Source organism: Zonotrichia albicollis, chromosome 20, assembly GCF_047830755.1.
Source record: "Zonotrichia albicollis isolate bZonAlb1 chromosome 20, bZonAlb1.hap1, whole genome shotgun sequence".
In the NCBI taxonomy this organism is placed as follows: domain Eukaryota; kingdom Metazoa; phylum Chordata; class Aves; order Passeriformes; family Passerellidae; genus Zonotrichia; species Zonotrichia albicollis.
In genome coordinates this window covers 6,332,324-6,357,506 of record NC_133838.1, presented here as the reverse complement: position 1 = coordinate 6,357,506, position 25,183 = coordinate 6,332,324, and the positions used below count along the sequence as shown (strand labels likewise).

At 50.4% G+C, this 25,183-nt stretch overlaps 1 protein-coding gene and 1 non-coding gene across 8 annotated transcripts in view; both read left to right on the top strand.

Moving 5' to 3' along the window:
- Positions 1 to 25,183, top strand: part of PUM1 (pumilio RNA binding family member 1) — a 101,643-nt gene that overhangs the window by 46,687 nt on the left and 29,773 nt on the right. For 5 of the 7 annotated variants that reach the window (XM_074555888.1, XM_074555882.1, XM_074555885.1 and 2 more), the window contains exons 8-13: positions 5,934 to 6,027; positions 7,121 to 7,225; positions 15,374 to 15,525; positions 19,144 to 19,282; positions 20,621 to 20,764; positions 22,496 to 22,792. In XM_074555888.1, coding sequence (XP_074411989.1) covers positions 5,934 to 6,027; positions 7,121 to 7,225; positions 15,374 to 15,525; positions 19,144 to 19,282; positions 20,621 to 20,764; positions 22,496 to 22,792 — 931 coding nt within the window. The remainder of the gene's footprint in view (positions 1 to 5,933; positions 6,028 to 7,120; positions 7,226 to 15,373; positions 15,526 to 19,143; positions 19,283 to 20,620; positions 20,765 to 22,495; positions 22,793 to 25,183) is intronic. The other 2 variants (XM_074555887.1, XM_074555884.1) reach the window with 1 other exon arrangement.
- LOC113460161 (small nucleolar RNA SNORD103/SNORD85) lies at positions 13,378 to 13,461 on the top strand. The gene has a single exon (XR_003381906.2). It is a non-coding gene; the product is annotated as a small nucleolar RNA SNORD103/SNORD85 (small nucleolar RNA).

Sequence of the window (25,183 nt, the reverse complement as noted above, 5' to 3'; positions counted from 1 at the left end):
CTAAACCAGGAAAGTTGTGTGTTTTTTAAAACATGAGGGCTCCACAAGTGAGCTGCTTCTGGAGAAGCATTAAAGATGGGACTGGAGCAGCACGAGTGGGAAGCCTGGAATTTGCATTTTGTCAGGGTTTTCTATTTAAGTGAAGGCTCATTTACAAGTTTGAGGAATTTTTATTTGTTTCCTTCAGCCTTAAAAAATTAGTATTTCAAATTTGGCACGTCTGGCACCTCACTGGTGGAAATAAACCCTCCCAAAGGGGGGCAGGGTAGGGTCCCTGTTTTTGGGGAGATGCAGTGAGGATTTCAGGCTGGGTTTACATTTTTTATTTCATACCAAGTGGATGAGAACTGTCCATGTGGAGCTGGTGCCACCTCTGTGTCACCAACTGTCTGGGAATGATGGAATCACTGAGCCTGGAAAACCCTCCCAGAACATCAGATCCCAGCTGTGCCCAATGCCCACCTTGTCCCCAGCGCAGAGCTCTGAGTGCCACCTCCAGGAATTGCTGGGGCACCTGCAGGGATGGGCACTGCAAAGCTCCCTGGGCAGCCCCTGGCAAGGCCTGAGCCCCCTTTGCATGGGGAAATTCCTGCTGTGCCCACCCTGAGCCTGCCCTGGCCCAGCCTGAGGCCGTTCCCTCTGCTCCTGTCCCTGTTCCCTGGAGCACAGCCCGACCCCCCCGGCTGTGCCCTCCTGGCAGGAGCTGTGCAGAGCCACAAGGGCCCCTGAGCCTCCTTTGCTCCAGGCTGAGCCCCTGCCCAGCTCCCTCAGCCTCTCCTGGGGCTCCAGCCCTGTTCCCTGAGCTCCATTTCTGTGCTCTGAAGCCCAAATCCCCTCAGATCTCTCCCTGATTTTGGGGGAGCAGTGAGGACACAGCTGCTGTCCCTCAGTCCCACCCAGGCCCTGCTGGGCTGTCAGACAAATCTGTTATTTTCAGTTTTCAGCCTTGCTGCAGCTTCCACCTGCAGTGAAAGCAAACAGGAGCCTTCAGTCAGCCTGAGGTGCTGTAGTGAAGGTCAGGAATCACTGCCAGCCAGATGTGCCCTCCCAGGGCAGGTTTGTGTAAATCCAGGGGTCTCTGCCCATTCCCTTAATTCCCAGGGGTCCTTGCTGCCCACTGCCACTCTCAGCCTGCATGAAAGGAATCTGACTTCTGCCATTCTGCTGGCAGCAGGAAATCTGTCCTGAACAAGGGGTCTCCTCCCTGAAAATGCCTTTTGGGGCTGTGGGGAAGTGTCCCATCCTTGCAGGGGATTACAGGTGAGCACAGCTGCAGGCTGTGTGAGGAAGGGGAAAGTTTTACCCATGTCTGGTCTGATCAGGGATGTCATGTGTTGATATTGCTGATGGAAATCTGATTTTCCAGAATTCCCCTAACTCTGGGGTTCTGCTCCCTTGGAATTCCCTCAGTGAGCTCCTCCACGTGCTGGAAATGATCCTGCATTTGTCTGACATGGAGCAGCCTCACTGAAATGTTGGGTGATCTCCCTGAACTCCCCCAGATCCATGTCAGGGCTTTGTAGCTTCTCACTCCCAATGCATTTCCCAGCCTGAAACACCCCAGGTGCCCTTTCCTGCTACCTTTGTCAATTCAGGTTCATGTTCCAGTGCAGAGGTTCCTGTCCTTTCTCTGCTCCCAGTGCCACCTTTGAGCTCTGATCTCTGGGGCTGGAGTGTGGGGCTGTGCCCTCAGCAATGGACACAGCCCAGCAAGGCTTCAGCAGCTCTCCCTGAATAAATGGAGTTGATGATTCCCAGAGCTCTCCTGGTTTATCTGCCTCAGGAGAGGCTGCACTTGGGATGGTTTTTCTTGGCTCTGCTTCCTTGGACAGGCTGCAGGCTGAAATCTGCAGCTGAGATTGTTCTGAGGGAGCTGAGCAAGGCTGTGAATTCAAGGGGAGAGGGAGAGATCTCAGAATCCTGTAGTGGTTTGGGTGGGAAGGGACTCAAAACTCATTCAATTCCAACCCCTGCCACGGCAGGAACACCTTTCTCTGTCCCAGACTGCTCCAGCCTGGCCTTGGGCACTGCCAGGGCTCCAGGGGCAGCCACAGCTGCTCTGGCAATTCCCTCCCCACCTTCCCAGGGAGCAATTCCCAATTCCCAAGATCCCATCTAAATCCCTTCTCTCTTAGTTTAAGCCATCCCCCCTTGTTCTGTGCTGTAAAAAGTCCCTCTCCAGCTTTCTTGCAGACGTTTTATGTCTGGAAGTCAGATTTTGCAGGGACTGGATGAGCCCCCAGAGCAGGCAGACAACAAAAAGAGCCAAGAGCAGCAGGTGAAATATTGATGGTGAAGTACTGAGGCTCTGAGTGGGTGTGGATTCCTTTCTCCCAGTTTTGCTGATTGCCAGGTGGTCCATTGAGTTGCATTTGGGAGGTGTGCAAATCCTCACATGTATAAAGTGAGCAGAAGTGTTTTTAGGAAGGAAAAATGCTTTTTGTGCCCTCAAGACAAGGAAATTATAATGCAGCCACTTCCTCTTTGCTTCGCTGTGATGGAATCTTCATCAGCAGGCTGGAAAAACATGGGGGAACTCAAGGGTTTGGTGAAATTGTGCAGCTGAAGAAAGCTAAAAAGCTGAAATTGCTGAGCTGATATAGCACACCCCAACTCTGAGGATGCTGCCGAGGAATCCACACTTCAGGAGGAAGCAGTTTAGGGTTATAGGATTTTTATAGGATTTTTTCTCCATATTTGCTGAGAGTATAGGATGTTGCTGGTCACTCCCACAGAGCCACTGTCCCTCATTCCGTGTTCTGCTGCTCCTGTTGTCCATCACCTCCTTGGTGTTTTGCGCTCAGGGGTGTTCACAGAATTCCCAGAATTCCCAGAATCACTGGGTTGGAAGAGACCTTCAAGCTCATTGAGTCCAACCCAGCCCCAACACCTGAACTCAACCCTGGCACCCAAAGCATCCAGGCTTTGTTAAACACCCCCAGGGATGGTGACTGCACCACCTCCCTGGGCTGCTGAAGCTCAGGGTTCCAAAGTCTCTCCTCTCTCCTCACAGATCCTCAAGATCAGATTAAAATGTGGGGGTGCGCAGGGGTGTCAGCACAAAACCTGTGGGTGCATCACAAATCACAGAATGCCAGAATGGTTTGGGTTGGAGGGGCCCCCTCACTTCCTGTGAGCTACCTGGGCATGGCCCCAGCCACTGGCCTGGAGAAAACTTGGAAATTTCCCTTTCCATCTGGTATTGGAGCTGTTTGAACTCAAACTTCCCCTTCACAGGGTTGGAAGAGACCTTCAAGCTCATCGAGTCCAACCCAGCCCCAACCCCTCAACTCAACCCTGGCACCCAGTGCCACATCCAGGCTTTGTTAAACACACCCAGGGATGGGGACTTGCCACCCAGCTTTGTGTGACCACAAAAAACTCCTTAAAACAACAAAAAGGGCAGGAAAAGCAGGTGTGTTGTGCACCCAGCCTGCTCAGGGTGTTTTATGGCCCAGGAGGCAATAAAGGAACTGTAGATCAGGTATTTTCCTCCATAAGGAATGTTCTGATAACCCCTGAGGGATGAGCAAACAAAGCAGTTGTGAGGGGGAGGGTTTGGCACACAACAGGTTAATTCTGGCTGCCCTAACTGCTGCATTTCCACCTCATAAACCCAATGCTGATCCCTCAGATGTGTTTTCTCCACCTGAACTTGTAAAAAGACAAAAATAATGGTGGATTTTCTCACCCAGCTTTGCTCACCCTGCTCTCAGGAGAAGCGATGCCAATTTTTGCCTCTAAATAAAATAAGTAATAGAATTTTCTTGATGTTTCTGGGCTTCTTCTTGATGGTTGTGGGTTTCTGCCAAAAATTTGGGCAGAATTATTGCTGTGTCTGCCAGCAGTTCACTTGTCTGAAAGGAGGGCAGGATAATAGGTGTGAAAATTGTAGGCATTTGGGCATCCAAGTCTGTTCTGAGGGAGTGGAGGGAGAAAACATTTCTCACAGTGCTCTGTGAAGTCATTCCCACCTAGAAATGATCCCTGGAAGTGAGGGGGGTGGACATGCTGGATAATTTCAGAGGAGATATTCAGCTGGCATGTCCTTAATGTTTTAATTAGAGCTGAACATGGTGAATTCAGGGATTTCCTTTAGAGAGAGGCAAAAGAAGCTGGGAAGGAAACTTTTTGTAAGACCCTGAAGAAAGAAAAATAAACCCCAAACCCTCAGCAAAAACACTTCAGGGGAATCCTATTATTTTTATTTAGTGAGCAATAAATTCTCAATAACCTTGAGCAGTGAGCAGGGAAGGGAAGTGTTTGGTCTGGGGTTTGTGATCCTGGGGCTGTGTCCCCTCTCTGGCTCTGAGGGCATTTTGGGTGTCCCAAACTTGGCTCTGCATCCCTTTGCCATCCCCTTTCCATCCCATTTCCACTTCAGCCAAACTGGGAGGGCACACTGGTGGCACTGGTGGGTGGGAGTGCTCCTGGGGACCCCCAGGCTGCAGCTAGGGCTGAGCAGGGCTGGGATAAATCCTTTGGGATTGAGGGAACAGCAGAGGGAAAAGCTGGGCTGGGGGTGGCTGTGCTGCAGCAGTGTGGGGTTTGTCAGGTGTGTTACCACAGGCATTGATTCCAGAGGAGTTCAGGTCCTTGGGAGGTGTGGAGTGGAGAATCTGTGGGCTTAAAGGAAATGTGGTGGGAAGGGATTGCTGGAAAAGGAAGGAATTGCTGCTTTTTGTGTGTGAGCTCAGCAGTGTTGGTGTGTGTGTGTGTGAGTTCAGCACTGTTGGTGTGTTTGTGTGTGAGCTCAGCACTGTTTGTGTGTGTGTGAGTTCAGCAGTGTTGGTGTGTGTGTGTGTGAGCTCAGCAGTGTTGGTGTGTGTGTGTGTGAGCTCAGCAGTGTTTGTGTTTGTGTGTGAGCTCAGCAGTGTTGGTGTGTTTGTGTGTGAGCTCAGCAGTGTTGGTGTGTGTGTGTGTGAGCTCAGCAGTGTTGGTGTGTTTGTGTGTGAGCTCAGCAGTGTTGGTGTGTGTGTGTGTGAGCTCAGCAGTGTTTGTGTTTGTGTGTGAGCTCAGCACTGTTGGTGTGTTTGTGTGTGAGCTCAGCAGTGTTGGTGTGTTTGTGTGTGAGCTCAGCAGTGTTGGTGTGTTTGTGTGTGAGCTCAGCAGTGTTGGTGTGTGTGTGTGAGCTCAGCACTGTTGGTGTGTGTGTGCCAGATTTCAGGACACTGTTTTGTGTCTGATTTCAGGACAGTGTGTGTGTTTCTGTGACTGAGTTAGGGAGTGTTGGTGTGTTTGTGCCTGATTTAAAGAGGATTTATGCCTGATTTCAGGGGTGTTTGTGTATTTGTGCCCAGTTTAAGGACATTGTTTGTATTTTGTGCCTGATTTAAGGACACTATTTGTGCCTAGTTTCAGGGCTGTTTGTGCCCATTTAAGGGCTGGTTTTACCCACTTTAAGGGCTGTTTGTGCCCACTTTAAGGGTAATTTGTACCCATTTTCTGGGCTGTTTGTGCCTGGTTTCAGAGCTGTTTGTACCCACTTTAAGGGTTATTTGTGCCCATTTTCAGGGCTGTTTGTGCCCACTTTAAGGGCTGTTGGTACCCACTGTAAGGGCATTTTGTGCCCACTTTCAGGGCAGTTTGTACCCAGTTTCAAGGCTGTTTGTGCCCACCTTAAGGTCTGTTTGTGCCCATTTTCAGGGCTGTTTGTACCCACTTTAAGGGCTGTTTGTGCCCACTTTAAGGGTTATTTGTACCCACTGTAAGGGCTGTTTGTGCCCACTTTCAGGGCTGTTTGTGCCCACTTTAAGGGCTGTTCATGCCCACTTCGAGGGCTGTTTGTGCCCACTTCCAGGGCTGTTTGTGCCCACCTTAAGGTCTGTTTGTGCCCATTTTCAGGGCTATTTGTGCCCACTTTAAGGTCTGTTTGTGCCCATTTTCAGGGCTGTTTGTGCCCACTTTAAGGGCTGTTTGTGCTCTCCCCACAGCTGTTCCAGAGGCCCAATGCACTGGCAGTGCAGCAGCTGACAGCAGCCCAGCAGCAGCAGTACGCCCTGGCTGCTGCCCACCAGCCACACATAGGTGAGTCTGCCTCTCCCCAGCCCTTCTGATCCATGGGGAAACTCCAGGGGAAAGGATTGGGAGGGTTTCAAATGTATTTTGCAGCTGATAATCAATGCATGAACAGAAGTGCATTTTTACAGATTGCTTGTGGTTGTCTCTTGCACACTTAGAAGCCTTTTAAAGGAGTTCCCTGTGTGGCAGAACTGACACTCTCACCCTCCTGAGGGTGCTGTCAGTCAGGAGAGGCTTTGGAAGTTTGAGTGAAGCATAAATCAGGGTGACAGCACAGAGAAGTGAGGGGAAATGCACAATTTAATATCAGCTAAATGTGCTTCCAGGGGTCTTAGGAGTTTAAAATGTAATTTATGCAAAGACATGATTAATATTAATAAAAATTATTCTTAAAATATATACAGACATATATATATCTATATGTTAAAAAAATATGTTTTTATTAACTGGGAATAAAGCACTCAATCATGTGTAGAAACCCAGGAAAACAATGCATTAATTTTTTTAGCACATTAGGCAATTTGTGGTAGTTTTTCCTGCCCAAAACCCCAATATAAATGTGTTGGGGCTCTGTGCTGTGCCCTTGTGTGCTCAGTGCAGTTCAGGGATTGAAATTATTCAGCTTTTTACCTTCACCTCCCCTGCACACCCCTCTCCCGCCCACCTGGGCTCTCTAATGATTAAACTGTTTTTCCTCTCTGAGCCCTGTCCACACTGACCAGCTGGAATGCTGGGATGCTGTGGGAGCTCAGGATGGGGTGGTTTGGGTCCTGATTTACTCACTGTAGGAAATACAGAGTAGCAACAAGCTCCAGGGTCCTGAACAGGGTCTGTCTGCCCTGCAGAAGCCCCTGAGCTGTTGGATATAAAGGATTTTACCTCTTAAGGACCATTGAATCCTTGCAATTGGGGTTTTTAATGCCAGATCTCTCCTCTGCCCACCAACACTCACAGGTTGTCATTCCCTATAGAAACCCACCCCCAAAAAGCTTCAAACCACGGAACCAGCCTGAGTTTGGTGTTGTCCAGGCAGCACAGGGGGGTTGTGCTGGGGCTGCAGTGCTGTTGAGTTTGTTTTCACTGACAGGAATGTTTTCAGCAGGTTTAGCTCCTGCCGCCTTCGTTCCCAACCCCTACATCATCAGCGCGGCGCCTCCGGGGACGGATCCGTACGCGGCCGGGCTGGCGGCGGCTGCCACGTTAGGTGAGAGCTCCCAGCTCCCTCTGCATGCCCAGCCCTCCCTGCTCTGCATTGCAGGGCAAACAGCAGCGTCCTGGGCTGCAGAACTGGTACCATGGTTGTTGCCTTCTGATACAAGGCAGGCGGCCTGGTTTCAGGAAACAGCACGGCGACCCCCTTCTCCGGGGTCGCTCGGGCCTAAGAAACACGCGGACACCAATATGGTGGAGGATCAAAGGCCTTTATTCTCTCTTCTCGTGGGGTTTTATAGTCTAGGGGGCTTCTACGTCAGGTGGGGGTCTGTCTTTACCATCTATGGTTAGTAGGGATGGAAAGTTACCTGGGCAAGTGGAAAATTACCGGAATCCGGTTCAGGGGGCTGCATTCCTATGTTAATTTTCTTATCTAAGGGGACAGGGGCCCTGTCTTCCCGTAACATCACGAGATCTTCCGAACGCCAGGCCCTATCTGCTACACATGGTGTGGCTGGGAGTAAAACCAGAGTTTGTCCTTAAAACCGGAGATGAAATGGGATCATTTTTGTTCGAGGCTCCCAGAGTAAATGGGAATGGAACAGACACAAATACTGCTCCGTTTTTGGGGTGTTTTGGTGACAGGGAAAACCTCTGAAGCTAACCCAGCAGGGAAAACCTCTGGAAATAGGTTTCTTAAAGGCTGGAAAGGTGCAGGATGTGTTTCCTGCCAGGAAGGTAGTGTCTCCTGTTCAGCCTGTGGTGCACCATCCCAATGAGCTCTTCTCTGAAATTCTTCTGGGAATTTCCACTTTCCAGGAGGTGAACACATCCAGATCTGCTGGGGCTCCCAGAGCAAATGGGAAAGGAACAGACACAAATACTGCTCCACTTTTGGGGTGTTCTGGTGACAGGGAAAACCTCTGAAGCTAACTCAGCAGGGAAAACCTCTGGAAATAGGTTTCTTAAAGGCTGGAAAGATGCAGGATGTGTATCCTGCCAGGAGAGTTGTGTCTCCTTTCTGTTCAGCTTCTGGTGCATCCTGCAAATGAGCTTTTCCCTAAAATTCTGCTGGGAATTTCCACTTTCTAGGAGGTGAACACATCCAGATCTGCTGGGGCTCCCAGAGCAAATGGGAAGGGAACAGACACAAATATTGCTCTGTTTTTGGGGTGTTCTGGTGACTGACAGTAGCAGGGAAAACCTCTGAAAACAGATTTCTTTAAGGCTGGAAAGATGCAGGATGTGTTCAGCTTGTGGTGCACCCTGCAAAGGAGCTCTTCCCTGAAATTCTGCTGGGAATTTCCATTTTCCAGCAGGTGAACACATCCATTTCTGCTGGGGCTCACACTGGGAATGTGCCCTTTCCCAGATGGCAGCAAAGATGGAGCCTCTGCTCTTTGTGCAGGATCCTCCTCCAGCCATTCATGTATCGGTTCCCAAATTCCTCCCAGCTGTCACAGCCAGAGCTGCAGGTTCTGGAGGTGCCAGCTCTGTGTCACAGCTCTGGGTCACAGCTCTGGGTCACAGCTCTGGGTCACAGCTCTGGGTCACAGCTCTGTGTCAGGCACTGTGGGGGACACGGTGACAGTGGAACTGCTGCTGGGGGGGCCAAAAATTCTTGCCCAGGCACTGAGGACAAAGCAGGAATGTGCTTGTGGGAGAGGATTTTCAAGGGAAGAAAATGATTTTAGGAAAAGCATGATTTTTAGAGGAAGAACATGATTTTAGGAGAGGATTTTCAAAGGAGGAATGTGATTTTAGGAGAGGATTTTCAAAGGAAGAAGATTTTAGGAGACAATTTTTAAAGGAAGAACATGACTTTTAGAGGAAGAACATGATTTTTAGAGGAAGAACATGATTTTAGGAGAGGATTTTCAAAGGCAGAACATTTTAGGAGAGGATTTTTAGAGGAAATTTTGAGGGGATTTTTAAAGGAAGAGCATGATTTTAGGAGAGGATTTTTGGAGGAAGAACATGATTTTAGGTGAGGGTTTTTAAAGGAAGAACATGATTTTAGGAGAGGATTTTTAAAGGAGGAACATGATTTTAGGTGAGGTTTTTAGGGGAAGAACATGCTTCTGGGAGGGGATTTTTAAAGGAGAAATGTGCTTTTAGGACATGTTTTTTAAAGGAAGAACGTGATTTTAGGAGAGGATTTTTAGAGGAAGAACATTTTAGGAGAGGATTTTTAGAGGAATTTTTGAGGGGATTTTTAAAGGAAGAACATGATTTTAGGAGAGGGTTTTTAGAGGAAGAATGTGCTTTTAGAGGAGGATTTTTCTAACCATGCCTGAGCAGGGCAGAGGGAATGTTCTGTGCTGCAATGAGCGCTGCTCTGGTTGGGCTGGGCTGTTTGTGGGGGCTCTCACTGCTGCCACACCACTTCCAGCTTGTGAACTCACTTCAGTCCTCTGGTTTTGGGTGGCTTTTCCCAGATCAAAGCCACAGATCTGTGCTGTGTCACACAGATGTGGATGTGACACTCTGTGGGTTGGGACACAGCTTTGGTCCAGCTCTTCCCAAAGCCCTGCTGAGCTTTTCAGCTTTGAGGCCATCGTGGGGTCAGCTCTGAAATGGGAACTCAGTGACTGCTGCCCACTTGGTGGAGGTTTTAGTGCATCATGCAGATGTGTGTGAAGAGTTTGGGTTATAATCTGGAGTTCCATGCTGGGATTGTGCAATTGCCATGGGGACATTGGGTGGGGGCAGCAGCAGCCTTGGCAGAGGGTGACGCCGTGTTCTGTGGGACAGAGCCAAGGGCAGGGACACAAGGACATTGCTGATCCCCTCTGGGTGGTGAATGGAGCAGGCAGTGAATGGGCTGGGCTGCAGCTGCCCAGTGCAGCCAGAGGAGCTCCAGGGCTCCCTTCCAGGCAGAGGAGGAGATTTGTGAATGATTCCTGGACAGAGAGGCTCCAGCTTGGCCTTCCTGCATCACCCCAGGGCCCCAGAGCTCCTTGCTGGGCAGCAGCAGAGTGCAGAGAGCAGCAGCTTGATTTCATAGAAACACCCCATGGAACTGGGCCACGTTTCCAGGAAATACCAAGTGTTGGCCACAAGGTTTTTTTCTTTTCTCAGCTCTACTGAAGCTGAGCTGCCTGAGCTTTTGCAGCCTCTCAGTAGGAGAAAACCCCATCTAGGCCGTGCTTAACTCAGGTTTTAGATGTTGGAACTGAAAATAATCCAAGGAATAGCTAAAGCAATAGGTATTAATAACCTCAGGAGTACCTAAAGCATCCCAAACTTGGCATCAGGGCCTCTACTTGGAGTAATTCTAAATTTATGATTCTTAAAAGAAACCAAACAATGTGTCATGTGCTGGGTGTATTTATAGTGTTACACCACTGAGAAAAGGAGTTATTTTAACCCTCTCATCACCCTAGAAATGACAATATAAACTCCATGCTAATATTTATTTCAGAAAAGCATCTTTCCTGTCTAGGCCTGAGCAGGTTTGAGAACCCTTTTTTTTTCTGTCATGGCTGACAGCAGCACTGGAGGAACAGGAGACAATTGAAATGTTTATACAAAGCCAGAAAGCCTCCTTGATGTGCCTGGGAGTGTTAAATTGGGAGAACTTGGAGGAGCTTTTGAGATGGAAGAAATGAATTTGGAGTTTATTGCTCCCAGTTCCTCTCAGAGCAGAGAGGAGGCTTTGGTGTGTGTTTTATGGCAGAGATAATCTGTCAATTAAAGTTCTGCCATTATGGCAGGTTTGTCATGATTGTGAGACTGGCAGCTCCAGGATAATGCTCTTCTCTTCCCAACAATAGCAGCATTTTAAAGAACAAATTTGAATGCAGAAGGAAGAACTTCCTAAAAAAAACACCCTCATTTAGATTTTAAACTGTGGGGAAGATACTGCTGCCTTTGAATTGCCTTCCATCATTTGAGAAAGATGCCACTCAAAAAACTGAAAACTTGCCTTTTTTAGGCCAGTTGGGAAATGATTCCCTCTGGGGTGGGATATTGCAGGTAGAAAAGTGTTCCTGTTCTTTGTGGGGAGATGGATGAAGGCTGGGATAGCCTGATTACAGGAAAAGCAGAGGCTCCCACAGCAGGTTCTGGGGTTTTTTCAGCCTTGGGGTGGGAAATGATTCCCTCTGAGGTGAAGTCAGTGTTCTGTTCTTTGTGGGGAGATGGATGAATGCTGGGATAACCTGGATACAGGAAGAGCAGAAAACCCCACAGCAGGTTCTGGGATTTTCAGCCTTGGGGTGGGAAATTATTCCCTCTGGGGTGAAGTCAGAGTGTTCTGTTCTCTGTGGGGAGGTGGGTGAATGCTGGGATAGCCTGGACACAGGAGATCAGAGACTCCCACAGCAGTTCTGGGGTTTTTTGAGACTTGGGGATAGGAAATGATTCCCTCTGAGGTGAGGGATTTAAGATAGAAAAGTGTTCCTGTTCTTTGTGGTGAAGTGGATGAATGTTGGGATAACCTGGATGCAGGGAAAGCAGAGGCTCCCACAGCAGGTTCAGCCTTGGGGGTAGGAAATGATTCCCTCTGAGACGAGGGATTCAAGATAGAAAAGTGTTCCTGTTCTCTGTGGGGAGGTGGGTGAAGGCTGGGATAGCCTGGATACAGGAGAAGCAGAGGCTCCCACAGCAGGTTCTGGGGTTTTTTCAGCCTTGGGGTGGGAAATGATTCCCTCTGAGGTGAAGTCAGAGTGTTCTGTTCTCTGTGGGGAGGTGGGTGAAGGCTGGGATAGCCTGGATACAGGAGATCAGAGACTCCCACAGCAGGTTCAGCCTTGGGGGTAGGAAATGATTCCCTCTGGGGTGGAGTGTTGCAGGTAGAAAAGTGTTCTCTTCTTTGTGGGTGGAGGAATGCTGGGGTAACAATGCTGGGATAACCTGGCTGCAGGGAAAGCAGAAAACCCCACAGCTGAGGTTTTCAGCATTGGGGGTAGGAAATGATTCCCTCTGAGGTGAGGGGTTCAAAGTGTTCCTGTTCTTTGTGGGGAGGTGATGAATGCTGGGATAACAGTGCTGGGATAGCCTGGATACAAGGAAAGCAGAGGCTCCCACAGCAGTTCTGGGGTTTTCAGCCTTGGGGGTAGGAAATGATTCCCTCTGAGGTGAAGTCAGAGTGTTCTGTTCTCTGTGGGGAGGTGGGTGAATGCTGGGGTGATCTGGCCACAGGGAAAGCAGAGGCTCCCACTGCAGTTCTGGGTTTTTTCAGCCTGGGTGAGAGGATCAGGCCTGTGGTGCTGAGCTGGAGCACAGGTGGGTGTGGGCACACCCTGCCAGGACTGGCATGTGGGAGCCCCTGCAGCCGGGTCTGTGCTGGGGGCCCCGCAGTGCCAGCCTGGGCAGGGCTGGGGCAGCAGCTCTGGGCTCAGCTGCTCACTGCCACCCCTAGAGCAGCACAGATCAGTGGGAATTTGAAGGGATCACCCCACAGACTCCTGGGAATTCCACAGGGATCACCCCACAAATCAGTGGGAATTCAAAGAGATCACCCCACAAGTCAGTGGGAATTTGAAGGGATCACCCCACAAATCACTGGGAGTTCTGAAGGGATCACCCCACAAATTAGTGGGAATGCCACAGGGATCACCCCACAAACCACTGGGAATGCCACAGGGATCACCCCACTGATCACTGGGGATTCCACAGTGATCACCCCACAAATCAGTGGGAATTTGAAGGGATCACCCCACAGGTCAGTGGGAATTTGAAGGGATCACCCCACAGATCAGTGGGAGTTCCACAGGGATCACCCCCCAGATCCCTGGGAATTTGAAGGGATCACCCCACAGGTCAGTGGGAATTCCAGTGGATCACCTCACAGATCACTGGGAATTACATAAGGATCACCTCCAGATCAATGGGAATTTGAAGGCCTCACCCCACAGACCCTGGGCTTGCTGCCTGCAGCCTCTCTGAGCTGGGGCAGCTGGAGCTGCTGTCAGTGCTGCTCAGCCTGGCTGCCCTGCAGGAGAGGCTGGGCTGGGCAGGCTGAGATGGAAGCACAAGCCCTGAGTGCTCTCACACATCTCAGTGATGCTCTGAGCACGTTCCCAGCTGGATTTGCTGCTGTTCCCTGCCAGGAGCAGCTCTGTGTGTGACACAGCATGGGCAATATTCAGTATTCACCTCCAGAGGTGCTGGAATTTCTCTTTTGCCAGGAATGCCCAGCTGTGATGAGAGCAGAGCAGCATCTCCTGGAGGAGGGGAGCAGCTCTGGGTGCTGCTGGCTCTGGCAGTGATGCCACACTTGCCCTCACTGAGAACTCTGTTCAATAATGAGCCTCTCTCTGTGCTCGGAGCAGCTGAGCCAGACCCGCAGCCCTTTCAAACCCAGCTGCTGCAAACTTCAAAGCCTCCTCTGCTTTTGTGCACCCACAGCTTTGGCAGCAGCCTCTGCCTAGGAGAAAAGCCCATCTAGGCTGTGCTTGGTTGATAATTAGAGCTGAGACTAAAGTATCCCAGAGAGATGCCCAAATTTTGCCCAGATGAAGGGATTGCAGCAGCCTGAGGGCAAATGCAGGTTAATGACTTGCATTAAAAGGGAGCAGTTGCAGCTCTTGCCCTGTTGGGTGCAGGAGAACCCTGGGAGTTGGGCTCTGATGTGCATTCAGTGATTATAAACAGGTTAAAATCACTCCCTGCCTCCCTGTCTGTGCCTGCTGAGGCACCACCTTTGTAGCACTGTTCATTTGCTGCAGGTTTTTTTCCGTTTTAGCTGGCACTGCTCATGAATTTCCAGGGTGGAAGGTAAGAAGTGAGTGGTTGCTGCTGCAGAACTGAGTAGGAGAAGCAGATCAGCCTCTCTGATTCTGTAAATCCAGCAAGGATGGCCTTTGGGGGGAGACACAAATCCAGGTGTTCAGCATCTGCCTGGAATTAGCCAGCACCTCCCTGCTGAGCACAGAGCTGGGCACCTCACTCCTAAATCTGGGGAAAGCAGAGTAGTTAAAACCAGAATAATGCAATGAGAGTAACTCTTACATGTTTGAAACATGAATTTAATATTTGGCACAAAGCATGGGATGAATGTTCTGAAGTGTGGATGTGGGAGCAGGAGCTCATCCAGCTCCTTGGCATCCTGCAGGATTCAGCTGAGCCTGGTACTGGAACAATCAAGCAGAAAGGAACAAAAACCAAAAGGAAAAGGGACTTGAAGGATTTCCCCCTTTGTCACAGCCAGGCTAACACTGAGCACTGCTTTCACCTCCCTTTTTTGTGTCATCCCTCATTTTCCATGGAATCACAGATTTGGGCAGATCCCAAGTGCTGAGATTCTTTAAAAATAAAAAATCCTCTTTTTACTGCAGACATGACCAAGGTTCTCTAAAGATTTGTTTATTCCAGTGTCACACCTGACCTGGCTGTGCCTGAGCTATTCCTGCTGTGGGAGGGAGCCCTGGAATGGGGATGTATTTGTGAATTAAAGGGAACACTTCTGCTTTCTGCTGACCTTTCCTAAAGATATCAAACAGTCATATTAAAAATATTATTGGATTCCCATCTGTGTTATTGGGTGGGAAGGGCTCCTCCCTCCAGCTCTGAGAGCTTCCTCAGCATTATTCTAACTGGGATTATTTAAGGAGAGAGGTTGCCATTCTGCTATCTCCAAATTTCTGTGCTGTCCTGGTAAACACAAGGAATCTTCAAAAGTGAGGCTTTTTTCTGCTGCTCTCCAGGGTCATTATTATTATCATTACTATTTTTATTTTTAAGCCTCTTAAGTTTGAGGAGGGGATGTGAAGTTTGAGGAGGGAATGTGGGAAGGGACAGGATGGTGCAGCCTCTTTTAGGGGAGATTTGCAAATGCAAAGCAGGGCTGGAAAAAGCATTTTTATACTTGAGGGTTGATGCACTCCAGCTGTGAAGAGGTTTGGTAATTTGTTGAGGAGCTGAAGGTGGATGGCAGTGAGCTGTGAATGTCAGCTGGGATTAGAAGTTATCTCTGTGCTTCAAACAAGGTTCCTCTGTTGGGATTGGAGATTTTTGTTCCTTCTCTGTAAAACCAGGACACACCAATTAAAATATGGAATCAGTTCTGGAGAGTTTGACTTGGTGCAGTGATGAAATTCCAGGTTTGACTTGAAACTTCATAAAATGTGTGCCCCAAATGCCTCTGTGTTTGCAGAGGGTTTCACCCAGATCCCATCAAACCAGGCATGATAAGCAGTGTTTTTGGGGCACCCCTTGCCCCCCCAGGTGCTCACCCTGCCCTGCTGTGTTCCAGGTCCAGCTGTGGTGCCTCACCAGTACTATGGAGTCACTCCCTGGGGAGTTTATCCTGCCAGCCTCTTCCAGCAGCAGGCGGCCGCCGCCGCCGCCGCCACCAACTCGGCCAGCCAGCAGAGCACGCAGCAAACGCAGCAGGGCCAGCAGCAGGTAAGGCTGGCACCTCCTGGCACCTCCTGGGCAGGGGAATGACCCTGGGGATGGGGGATTGCAGCCCCTGGCCCTGCACAGAGCCCCAGCAATCCCAGCCTGGGCATCCCTGGGAGTGCTGTGCAAACTGCAGCCTCTGGGCCATCTGTGCCCATGCCCATGTCCATGCCCATTTCCATTTGCATTCCCATTTGCATTCCCATTCTCATTCCCATGCCCATTCCTGTGCCCCTGTCCATTCCCATGCCCATTCCCATGCCCCCATTTGCATTCTCATTCCCATGCCCATTCCTGTGCCCCTTTTCATTACCATACCCATTCCCATGCCCCTATTCTTGTGCCCATTCCCATTCCTGTAGCCCTTTCCATGCCCATTTCCATTCCCATGCCTCTTTCCATTCCCATGCCCACTCCCATGCCTATTTCCATTGCCATGCTCATTTCCATGTCCATTCCCATGCCCACTCCCATGCCTATTTCCATTGCCATGCTCATTTCCATGTCCATTCCCATGCCCACTCCCATTCCCATTCCTGTGCCCATTCCCTTGCTCATACCCATTCCCATGCCCATCACCATTCCCATGCCCATTCCCATGCTATTTCCATGCCCATTTCCATGCCCATTCCCATGCCCACTCCCATTCCCATTCCTGTGCCCATTCCCATGCTCATTTCCATTCCCATTCCTCTGTCCATGCCCATTCCCATTCCCCTGCCCATTCCCATGCCCACTCCCATTCTCATTCCTGTGCCCATTTCCATGCCCATTCCCATTCCCATTCCCATTCCCATTTGCATTTTCATTCCCATACCTATTCCCATGCCCCCATTCCCATGCCCATTCCTGTCCCCCTTTCCATTCCCATGCCCATTCCTGTGCCCACTCCCATTCCCATGCCCATTCCTGTGCCCCTTTCCATTCCCATGCCCATTCCCGTGCCCATTCCTGTGCCCATTCCCTCTGGGGAGCAGCATCAGGGAGAATTTCTTCCCAGGGAGGCTGTTCTGTTGGTTCAGTGGAAGGAGTTGCCCACTGGAGTGGAGTCCCTGTGCCTGGGGGTGTATAAGGAGAGCCTGGGTGTCACTTTGTCACTCAGTGCCATGGTCTGGGTGACAGGATGGTGCCAGCTCACAGGTTGGACTCGATGATCTCAAAGGTCTTCTCCAGCCCAGCTGATTCTGTGGAAAACCCAACCCAGCCTCCCCTGACACAGCTGCAGCCATTCAAACCCCTGATGTTTTCCATCGCTGATCCTGACCTCAGCTCTGGGTAGCTTTAAATGAACAGAAAACCCTTTGGCCTCTCCTGAATACAAAGGGACAGGAGCCACCTGTACATCTGTAATTTGATTTATCCATCATGCCTGTGAAGAGAGGCACATGAACATGGGTGGTGATGAATTATTGTCAGAGCTTTGGGGAGGCTGGAAGGGCCTGAGCTGTGCAGCAGCAAACCCCTGGTGCTGTTGGTGTGTGAGGGGAATCGCCAGGAGCCAGAGCTGGGTTCTGTCCCCTCAGCAGCTCTCCAGTCTGGTCCTGGGTTATGGCAGAATAAAGAGCTACTGGCAGCTGAATTTCTCAGCTCAGAAGCTGAAAACCCTTTGAAAACCAAACCCCAGTGTCAGGAGGTGTTCTAAGGCCTTTACAGATGCAGCAGGCATGAGCTGAGAGGCTATTAAAATAAAATATCTCAGTGCCAGTGGCCTTTATGGGATGTTTCATTACTTTTATGGCCATGGAGCAAGTGTGAGTGGGGTCAGGAGCGGGGTTTGGAATGCAAACCTTGCTCTGAGGGGATGCAGCAGGGATTGTTTGCATTAAAAGTGCTGAGGCAGAGGCTTTGGGAACCTGGAGCACTGAGTGTGGACACTTGATTTGTCACCCTTGTGACATCTTAATAGTGTGTTAATAAACCCAGCAGCATTCCAGTGCTGCAGTCTGCACCCCCTGGAATTCTTGGCTCCCAGAGATTCCCTGGGCTGGAGGGTTCCTGTCAGTGATGGAGAGAGCCAGGGAGACTGATTCAGTGATCAGAATCTGACTTTATTGTGGGATTCAAACACTTGGATACCATTTTAGGGATACTGGTAATGTGTACTGCAGTGATCAGGTTAAAATCACACACACAAACTTATGCATATAACAACATTTCTTACTTGCACAGTTTAATGGGATTTTCTTTTTCTGGTAAATCCATCTGATTGAATCTTCTTGCAATCCAGGTCTAATTTTCAAGGTTTCATTTGCTTTCACCAAGGCATCCTGTTATCACATCTCTTCTGTCAGCCAGGTCCACAGTCCATCATCTCTCTTGTGTCCCCCAACATTCCAGTGGTTTCCTCTGCAGGCTCTGGCAGGCTCGGGGGGCACCTCCCAGTCAGTGACAATGGGGATCCTCCCCAGCCTCTCTGTGCACAGTCGGTGTTTCCTGTCAATAACTCCAGCAGGTGGCACCCAGGATGTCACCTCAGCAGCAGGATGTGCTGGGGACACGGGGCTGGCTCCTTTCACGAGCTGAGCTTGCAGGTTCCTGCTCCAGCTCTGAGCGAGGCTCTGCCAAACCAGGCCTGGCCCAGGTCATTGCAGGGTGCCATTGTCCCTTCTGAGGACTCCAGCACAGCAGCTTGTCCCTACAAACCCCAGTGTGGGCTCTCTGGTCATGGTTTCCTGTGGTTTAAGTCTTGTGTCACCAGGTCTGTGCCCTCCACAGGGACTGGTGGCTTGGGGACGCCCAGGTCACCTCCTGTCACCCACCCCCAGCTCCTGAACTGGGCTGTGTAAGGTTTCTGCTCAAAGGGCTTTTAGTGGGGCTGTGGTGGCAGGAACCAGACATTAGCTGGGGTGAGCAGGTGGCTGGTACACACTTCTGGCACAGGATGAGTGCGGGAGGTGGATCAGGGAGTTGAAAGGTTGGAGAAGCTCTCTAAAGATCATCGAGTCCAGGCATTAACCCAGCACTGACCCCTGTTCCAGGCACCACTGTGTGTGTTGTGCACACTTCAGGGATGGGGACGCCACCACTGCCCTGGGCACCCAAAGCCTGAGCACCCTTCAGTGTAGGAATTCTCCTGGTGCCACCCTGAGCCTGCCCTGGCCCAGCCTGGGCCGTTCCCTCTGCTCCTGTCCCTGTTTCCTGGAGCGCAGCCCAACACAGCACTGACCTCAGCTCTGCCCCAGAGAGGACAGGCAGGGTGGGGGTCATGTCAGGGAACCTTCCAGATCAGGTTCCCCTGCCATGGACAGGGATTTTATCTCACATTCAACCCAAACCTCTCCTGGCCCAGCCTGAGGCCGTTCCCTCTGCTCCTGTCCCTGTGCCCTGGAGCACAGCCCGACCCCCCCGGCTGTGCCCTCCTGGCAGGAGCTGTGCAGAGCCACAAGGGCCCCTGAGCCTCCTTTGCTCCAGGCTGAGCCCCTGCCCAGCTCCCTCAGCCCCTCCTGGGGCTCCAGACCCTTCCCAGCTCCATTCCCAGCCCCTCCATGTCCTTTCTGAATGTGGAGAAAAGTGAATTGAGAGCAAAGAAGTTTCCCCCCTGGTGCTGCTCCTGCTCCTGCCTGGTGACAGTGGCTGTCTCCTGGCTCCAGAATAACCCAGTGGCTGTTGTGTCCCGTGCAGGTGCTCCGTGGTGGGGCCAGCCAGCGTCCCCTGACTCCCAACCAGAACCAGCAGGGCCAGCAGACGGATCCTCTGGTGGCCGCCGCCGCCGTCAACTCCGCGCTCGCCTTCGGCCAGGGGCTGGCAGCAGGAATGCCAGGTACCAGCACTGCCAGGCCAGGGGAGCCTGGGAAACGCCATCTGCCAGGGCTGCCCGTGCCTGGCACCAGCACTGCCTGCTTGTCTTGCTTTGGGGGTTCGTTCTGGGTTGGGCGTGTCCCCAGCTGGCAGCACTGAGGGCTCACAGGTGACAGCAGTGTTGTCTCCCTGTGTCTGCACTGTACTCCAGGAATTGATGGCTCCTGTGGAAAATCACCTCCAGATTTTTCAAGCTTATGGGATGTGTATTTTAAACCTCAGAGGTTTCTTAGTCCCATTCTTTCATCCCAGCTCTCCATCCCTGCCAGGTGCTTGACTTAACAGGGGCTTCCTTCCATGATTGCCCTTCCAAGAGGCTTAAAAACAGGGACAGAAAAGGGATAAAAGGGAGCAGGGTTTAGTTCTCATTTCTAGCTCTTCATTGGAGGAGCTGCTGTAGGAATTGTGACTCTGATCCCTGAGGCTTTGGGGTAAAGTGCTGCTGAAATTCAGTTATCAGGATATTATTGTGATGGCAAAGCACAATCCTGAGCTCATTAGAATAATGTGCAGATATGTCCTGCTGGTCAAATGTAAGGAAAAAAGGATTATTTGGGTTTCAGGTCTCCTTGCTGACACTGTTACGTCATTGTTAATTCGTTTTTTTAAATTTTATTCTTAAGAAGAATGTTGCAGTATTAAATTACAAAGTGAATTGTGCAGATTTCCTTTAATCTCTGTTATTTGGGCTGTATTTGCAAAGCAAATACACACATATATACAATTATAGATATATGTTTGTTCCTGCATTTGCAAAGCAAATATTTCCAGGGAACATTCTCTTAGTGACCTTCCACCTTAGACAGTCACTCCATTTAATTTTATTGTTTTTATTTAATGTAAATTCCCTAATGAGGTGTCCAAATCACTGTATTCTGTCAGTCTGCTGCTGTGTGTACCACCAGCATTTGTGAGAGCTTATTTACTTGCATTAAAGAATATTTTATGGTACCAACCTTCCAAAATACAGAAGTGGAAGTTCCCTGTGGGTGCACCCTGGCAGCCCCAGCTCTGAGCAATCCCAGCACATGTTGTACATATCATGGAGCAGAAATGAAACCCCTTTTTAGCTGAATTTGCACTGGTTACAGTGTAATACAGAAGATTCAGGGGGTAAAAAGTATTTTCTACCTGAAATTCTTAGTGTAACATTGTGTGCATTCTTGGGGAAAGCAGGGCTGTTCTTGCTTTTCTTGTTTTTCCATTCAGCTTCTCCTTTAAATACCCTCTTGCACTGCTCTCCCCTGGACATGGCTGATGTGTTTGTCACCTGCCCTGTCACCTGTGCTTGCCTCTGCAGGTTACCCAGTGCTGGCTCCTGCTGCTTATTATGACCAAACAGGAGCCCTCGTGGTCAATGCTGGGGCCAGGAACGGCCTGGGGGCTCCCGTGCGCCTGGTGGCCCCTGCCCCTGTCATCATCAGCTCCTCTGCAGCCCAGGCAGGTGAGTCCTGTATCCCCCTGCTCAGGCAGGTGAGTCCTGTCCCCCCTGCTCAGGCAGGTGAGTCCTGTATCCCCCTGGGTCAGGCAGGTGAGTTCTGCCTCCCCAGTGCTTCAGGCAGGTGACTCCAGGTCCCTCCAAGTGCCTGCTGTGTCCCCAGTGTCCCCACCCCTCCGTGCTCCGCTGGCAGTGATGACAAACTTGCCCTCACTGAGATCCATCAGGGATTGTTGTTGAGAAACATCCTCTGTGCTCAACTTGGGCTGAGCCTCCGGAGAGCCACGGAGAGGGGCAGCAGCAGGAACCTGAATGAGTTGGTAGAGTTTCATGGCAGGTATTTAAATTTGTCCCCTGGCACCAGATTTCCTACCTGCTGGAGCTTTCAGAATTCCCAGTGGCTCCAGGGAGAGCTCAGAGCCCTTGCAGGGCCTGAAGGGGCTCCAGGAGAGCTGCAGAGGGACTGGGGACAAGGATGGAGGGACAGGAGCCAGGGAATGGCTCCCAGTGGCAGAGGAATGGCAGGGCTGGATGGGATCTTGGCAATTGGGAATTGTTCCCTGGCAGGGTGGGCAGGGGCTGGGCTGGAATTGCCAGAGCAGCTGTGGCTGCCCCTGGAGCCCTGGCAGTGCCCAAGGCCAGGCTGGACTGGGTTTGGGGCACCCTGGTACAGTGGGAGGTGTCCCTGGGGTGGAACAGGATGAGTTTAAGGTCCTTTCCATCCCAAGCCATCCCAGGATTTGTGCTTTATGACGCCACTGTACCTTAAATGGCCTTTGCCATGAGTTGCTTTGTCATTTATTTGGGTTCCTTGGGAGTTCAAGGCTTTTAAGAGGATTTTTCAATCTGTTGGTGTGAGCAGCCCTGCCAACACTGGGCTCAGATTATGAAATGGGCGTTTTAATTGTTTTCTCATAGCTCTTGTTTATTTTGCTTTTTCTTTAACTTTGGAACTGGCTGAAAACCAAAAGTCCTCGGGTTCGATGTTCTTGGCACTGAGGTTCATGTTTCATGTGCTGAAGGATCATTTCAATTATTTCAAAACTCTGGTTTCTTAACTGGCCCTTGCAAGTGTGAGGCTGCGCTGATTGGACTCTTGGGTCTTTGGAGAAAGAGCCATTCCTGGTTTTGATCTGTGCAGCTCCAACAGCACAAGAGCAGCAAGAAGAGCTGGGCATGGCTGGAGTCTGGGAGCTGTGGGCAGCTCAGATACAATAAACAGAGATTTATGCAGAGTTTGGTCCTGAAAGAAAAAAACTGTGGCAGTTCAAAGTGACCTGCTAAGTTTTGACTTCCAGAACTGTGATGGTATTCGCAGGGAAGGAATGAGGATCTGATTCCATATTCAGAAGGCTGATTTATTATTTTATGATATATATTACATTAAAACTATGCTAAAAGAATAGAAGAAAGGATTTCTTAAGAAGGCTGGCTAAGAATAGAATAAGAAGGAATGATAACAAAGGTTTGTGGCTCGGACAGAGTCTGAGCCAGCTGGGCTGTGATTGGCCATTAATTAGAAACAACCAACATGAGACCAATCCCAGATGCACCTGTTGCATTCCACAGCAGCAGATAATCAATGCTTACATTTTGTTCCTGAGGCCTCTGAGCTTCTCAGGAGGAAAAATCCTAAGGAAAGGATTTTCCATAAAAGCTGTCTGTGACACAGAACTGTGAAGTAAATAGATTTTCTCAGTGATTTTTCCATTTTTCTCCCATTTCTGTGTCCCACAGCCGTGGCGGCGGCCGCGGCGTCGGCCAACGGAGCAGCCGGGGGGCTGGCAGGGACCACCAACGGCCCCTTCCGGCCCCTGGGCACGCAGCAGCCGCAGCCCCAGCCCCAGCAGCAGCCCACCAACAACCTGGCCTCCAGCTCCTTCTACGGCAACAACTCCCTGAGCAGCAACTCGCAGAGCAGCTCGCTGTTCTCGCAGGGCTCGGCCCAGCCCGCCAACACCTCGCTGGGCTTCGGCAGCAGCAGCTCCCTGGGCGCCACGCTGGGCTCGGCCCTGGGCGGCTTCGGCACCGCAGGTGAGAGGAGGGGGCTGTGCCAGCACTGCCAGCCAGGGCTGGGGCACAGCAGTAATGAGACAGGGCAGCTGTGGCACAGCATTGGTATCACCAGTACTGGGGAGTGGATGTGCCTTGGCTTGTCTGGCCCTGCTGCTGAACCAAACAGCAGCACTGTGGTGTTTCACCCCACAGACACTTTGGGCTGCCTGGGTGTGTGGTGTTTCACCCCACATGTTGTATTCATATTGTTGTTATCATATTTCTGAAGTCCTGTACCTTCTAGGTGGTTTTCTCACAAGCAGCTCTTCACAGCAGTGTTGTTCCTGCTGCTTCACCAGGGCTCCTCCAAGGCTCTCCCTGACCAGCCAGCCCACCCCCTTTTATCCCAGTTATCTTCATTAGCCACAGCTGCCACCCAATTAAGGACATCACAGCTGCAGCCCATTTAGAGCAACTAGGAATGGGCCAAGGCCACTTATACAGTACATATGTTTTACTGGGACTCCTACTATACACACAGACACTTTGGGCTGGGTGTGTGGTGTTTCACCCCACAGACACTTTGGGCTGCCTGGGTGCTGCACTGGGCCCGTGGGGACAAGGCCAGGCCTGCAGGAGCTCTGGCGGTGCTGGGATGGAGCTTCCCCCCATAACAGGGGCTGCTCCTCAGGTTTCCCTCTGGCAGAGAAGCTTTAAGGCGATGGTGAAGGAAAGGAGTCGGTTCTGATGGAGGGTTTGGATGTAGAGCTTTATTCTGGCCCACAGGCCTCTGAATGCAGCAGCAGCTCCAACAGAACTCCCTGAGCCTGTGGTTGCTGCTCCTTTGAACCCCGGGGAGAGGGGCAGGGAAGGGGCAGGGAGCCACCAAGCAGGGACAGGAGGGGAGGGACAAAGGGACAAAGGACACCTGGATGGCCCAATGCCCCCAGGGGTAGAGGGAATCGTTTGGATCTGCCAATCACTGACGCCCTTCTGGAATTGCAGGAGTGACAGTGCTGGGAGGGGAAAGGAGAGGTGACTGACACACCTGGGAGGGAATCTTCAGGGGAGGGACCCGGGGTTCTGAGGTAAACCCTGAAATCACACTGCAACACCCCTGGTTCCTCAGAGGCTGCAGGTTAGATGATTTGTTCCAAGAATGGAGCATGGCACTGTAGCTAAGGGAACTTTATAAATAGGTTTCTGTGTGTTGGGTGTTTTAGTTGTGGTACTGGTAGTGTTACCTTGCATGCTTCAATGTGTGAGACAAATGATGGACAAAGCTGTCAAAGAAGTTTTTATCATACGAGAGAGAGAGGTAGGAAATGGATTCACAGAGAGTTCTCAGAATCTCACAGAGATGGTGGTTGAAGGTATAGACATGGAGGAAGGTTTTGAATTAAGACCTTGGAACTGGTGAGACTTTTTTGAGCAATGACTTGTAATTGCTGTCAGACATGACTTACTCCCTTTGAACTGACTGGACTTTCCCAGCATTGAAACTGCTCTGTTGTAATACAGCAATGCTTAATGCAAGCAAAAAAAGATGCTTTAAGCAAGTAATAAATAAATATATTCTAGTAAAGCTGTGAAACACTAGATAGTTAATAAATGACACAGTTAGAAAGGTTTCTTTTTAGTTGAACCGAGGGGGAATTGTGGGAATCACCAACAGGACAGGACTGCTGGGGAACACCTCTCGAGCTGTTGGTTTTCCAGCATCAGCCCCATGACATGGTTATGGCAGTGGGAAGATGCCAGCAGCTCACATCTCCAACAGCTCACATCCCACAGAGCTCAATGTTACTGCTCACCTTGAAGTTGGGATATGGATGTGGGAGAGGGAGCCGTGTGCAGGGACCCCTTGGGGATCTGGAAGTGCCCACAGTGTGCCCCCACCTGGGACCACAACAGCACAGGGGGGAACATTGATTCACAGTACAGAACATTGGTTATAGGAGGTGTCAAAGAGGCAGCTCCACATAATCAAAATGTCTGTAAGACTTTGAATGGGCAGCAAAAGAGGGAAGAAACCCCAACAGAGTGGTTGGAAAGGTTGGGGGAAAATATGGGGCAATATTCAGGGGTTGATCCTGACATGGTGGCTGGACAAATCTGACTAAAGATAAATTTTGACCAATCACACAAAGCAGAAGCACATTGACAGTAGTTCTATCCAACCACTATAAGCACAGGTACCTTTGGTTAAAGCAATGCTGGCTTGTTTCAAACACAATACCTGCTTGTAAGCATTAAAACACAACGCACAGAGCTCCATTATTAAGCTTAGAACTTTCTAATATCTCACTGGATAAACTTTTCTGTAGCTTAGGGAGTTATTCTAGACAAGTTATAATACACAGACCATTGTTGTCCTTACTTTCTATTTCTAATAGAACTTTTCTGCTGACCAATCTCATGGCAGCTGCT